The sequence below is a fragment of the Hyposmocoma kahamanoa genome, unplaced genomic scaffold, assembly GCF_003589595.1.
Source record: "Hyposmocoma kahamanoa isolate Upper Pololo Valley unplaced genomic scaffold, ASM358959v1 240, whole genome shotgun sequence".
NCBI lineage: Eukaryota > Metazoa > Arthropoda > Insecta > Lepidoptera > Cosmopterigidae > Hyposmocoma > Hyposmocoma kahamanoa.
The window spans coordinates 582,776-585,157 of NW_020653757.1; the positions used below are offsets into that span (position 1 = coordinate 582,776).

The 2,382-nt window shown below is 43.2% G+C and overlaps 1 protein-coding gene across 1 annotated transcript in view; it reads right to left on the reverse strand.

The window, feature by feature from the left end:
* LOC113228784 overlaps positions 1-2,104 on the reverse strand; it is a 6,044-nt gene extending 3,940 nt beyond the window's left edge. Inside the window, exon 1 of the mRNA XM_026462166.1 lies at positions 1,652-2,104. Coding sequence (XP_026317951.1) covers positions 1,652-1,858 — 207 coding nt within the window. The 5' untranslated portion in view covers positions 1,859-2,104. The remainder of the gene's footprint in view (positions 1-1,651) is intronic.
* Between the last annotated feature and the right edge of the window lie 278 nt (positions 2,105-2,382).

Genomic DNA, 2,382 nt, shown 5'->3' on the forward strand with positions numbered 1-2,382 from the left:
CATTACATATTTTTGAAGAGGTAGGTGTCTTTACCATGTAGACGTTACTAAACTCTGTAGAGTTAACCAATAATTAAGCCCAACGTCCTGATTTTGATTCAAATCGGAATCGATCCGATCAGATAGTCATGAAATCAGATGCGTTTCTGAGCGAGAAGATGAACCTGATTCCTACTATATCTTTCTAAAAGTTAAGTCAACTACTGTTCCGAATATTTAGAAATTTAGAAAGAATTGTTAGAAATGTCAAAAGTTGTGAATCGCAACTATGCGCCTCGACTCGTTAAAGACGCAGTCTCCGATCGGGAGAGGCAATCAAAATCAAGCTGCAGATCCTGTGCATAATCGGGAACAATATATATACAATATACGCCTATTATAACATAATGCCGTCCCATGTGGTATCGTCCACCACTAGCTTTTGTCAAGGTCAAGCCTAAACCGTGTTATTTGTGATCCACCTAAGACCTTAAAGACATTTACGCCATTACATTATATTATATTACATTAACATAATGCCATAAAATTACACTTTCGGTAATACGAGTAGTTACACATGACTACCAAAATATTTCAAAAATCAATTATGCATGAGGTATCTCCCAAAATTCTTCAAAAATCAATAAAACAGTTTAACAATACGTAACATTAAACCAGGCAGTTTAGCAATACCTAACATTAAAACTGGTTTGTGATTTACCTTAGCTGTCGTATAGTACTTAAAAAACCACTGGATGCATCCTGAATGACGTGCAATGTATAATGTCTATTGTGATGTAGCCGTATTCACGGCGGAAGACCTACGACTCTTTAGCTTTAAGCATTCTTCCTTAATATGTTTGTGTTTGCATTTTATTGCAGTAAGAACACTTGCGCATTTTTAGGAAACAATTATTTTCTTTGTGACCCTTTCCGCCACAAAAAGTACAAGCTGAAGTTAATTTATCTTGAATTTTATATGTACAACGAGCTGCAATACCTATACTATATACCTGTTTTACAATTATGACACTTGACATGACTTTCGCTTTTTGTATGATAACATGGGCCAACATACCGCTGAGTAGCACGCATAGTTAAAATCTATATATGCGTAGTTGACCTCAAAGACGACAAATAATTTAAAAGTTTGTTAGGGTCCGCACAACCCGCGGACACCGCGCCGACCTCTACAAGGTCACTACCGATGGTCCCGATAATTGCTTCAGTTATCAACGGTGGCGGAATGCCGCAAGCATTCCCCAGCGCCAACTTGTCATAATAAAAATGTAAATAGTCGATATCGGATTGTTAGACAATATTCACTAAATCGCGCAACATACCTATTTAGTTTAATCTTATGAGACGGAAAGACGGTTAAGAGTTTCAATTTAAAATCTGACCACGATGAATTCATTTCACTCGCAGACTCGCAGGCAACTGATCGTACCACTGGCGTGCATAACCTCTTAACTTCGACAAGCAATTAAATATAACTGTCTTTTCGTCCCAACTGTACATACTGGCTATTCCTTCCACTTTTCTTATACATAGGTATGTACAGTAATCATAGACGTCTTAGGGTAGAACTCAGATAAAAGATCATTGCGACCGATATACCTAACCGGCGGCATATTAATTGAACTTTCCACATACCCTGATCGTCCAATACCAACAAGACCTGGGGGCGCCGCACGCGCCGGTGTAGTGCTACTTCCAGCGGTCGACGGCGGCGGCACTCCCCAGTCGGACACGGGGGCAAGGGGCGGCGCAACCGCCACCGCAAACGCACGCAGTGGCGCGTACGATAGCCGCGATGACTCGAACAGCGTGATCGGCTGACGAATAGTGTCGGGCTCGGGAATAACTCCCAACACATTTCTTCCACTACAGACGGGGCTCTGGGGGCAGGCTTAAATAGGATTACTCTAAGAGCTCATAGTAGGCCCCCTGATCAACTCGTTGAACTGACGCAAACCAGCCCGGAGGCAGTGGCGGCTGGAAACCATCACCGTTCACCGCGCCCGCGCGCGGCTTCGGCGACTGCAGGATGTGGACATTTTGCCGATCACCGGCGCCTGCGACAGGTCTTGACCTGTCCCACGAACTGAACACCGTCTTCTCCAGTTCCTATAGTCGTCTCGCTACACGACTGGTCTCCAATTCCAGCAACGATTGTCGCCGGAGCCGGTTTCGCGATCCGCGCTTGAATCTCGACTTCTGTCACCTTTGGTGACCACAGCTCATAACTCACACAATGCACGAAGACACAGAGTACTTTATTATGTAGTGAAACGACTGACATATTTTTAATTCACTTTCAATATGTATAACACGCGGCCCAGCGCACTTAGAGAAAAACATGGCGGCGAAAACGAAACACGATCTAACATGTAAACACTG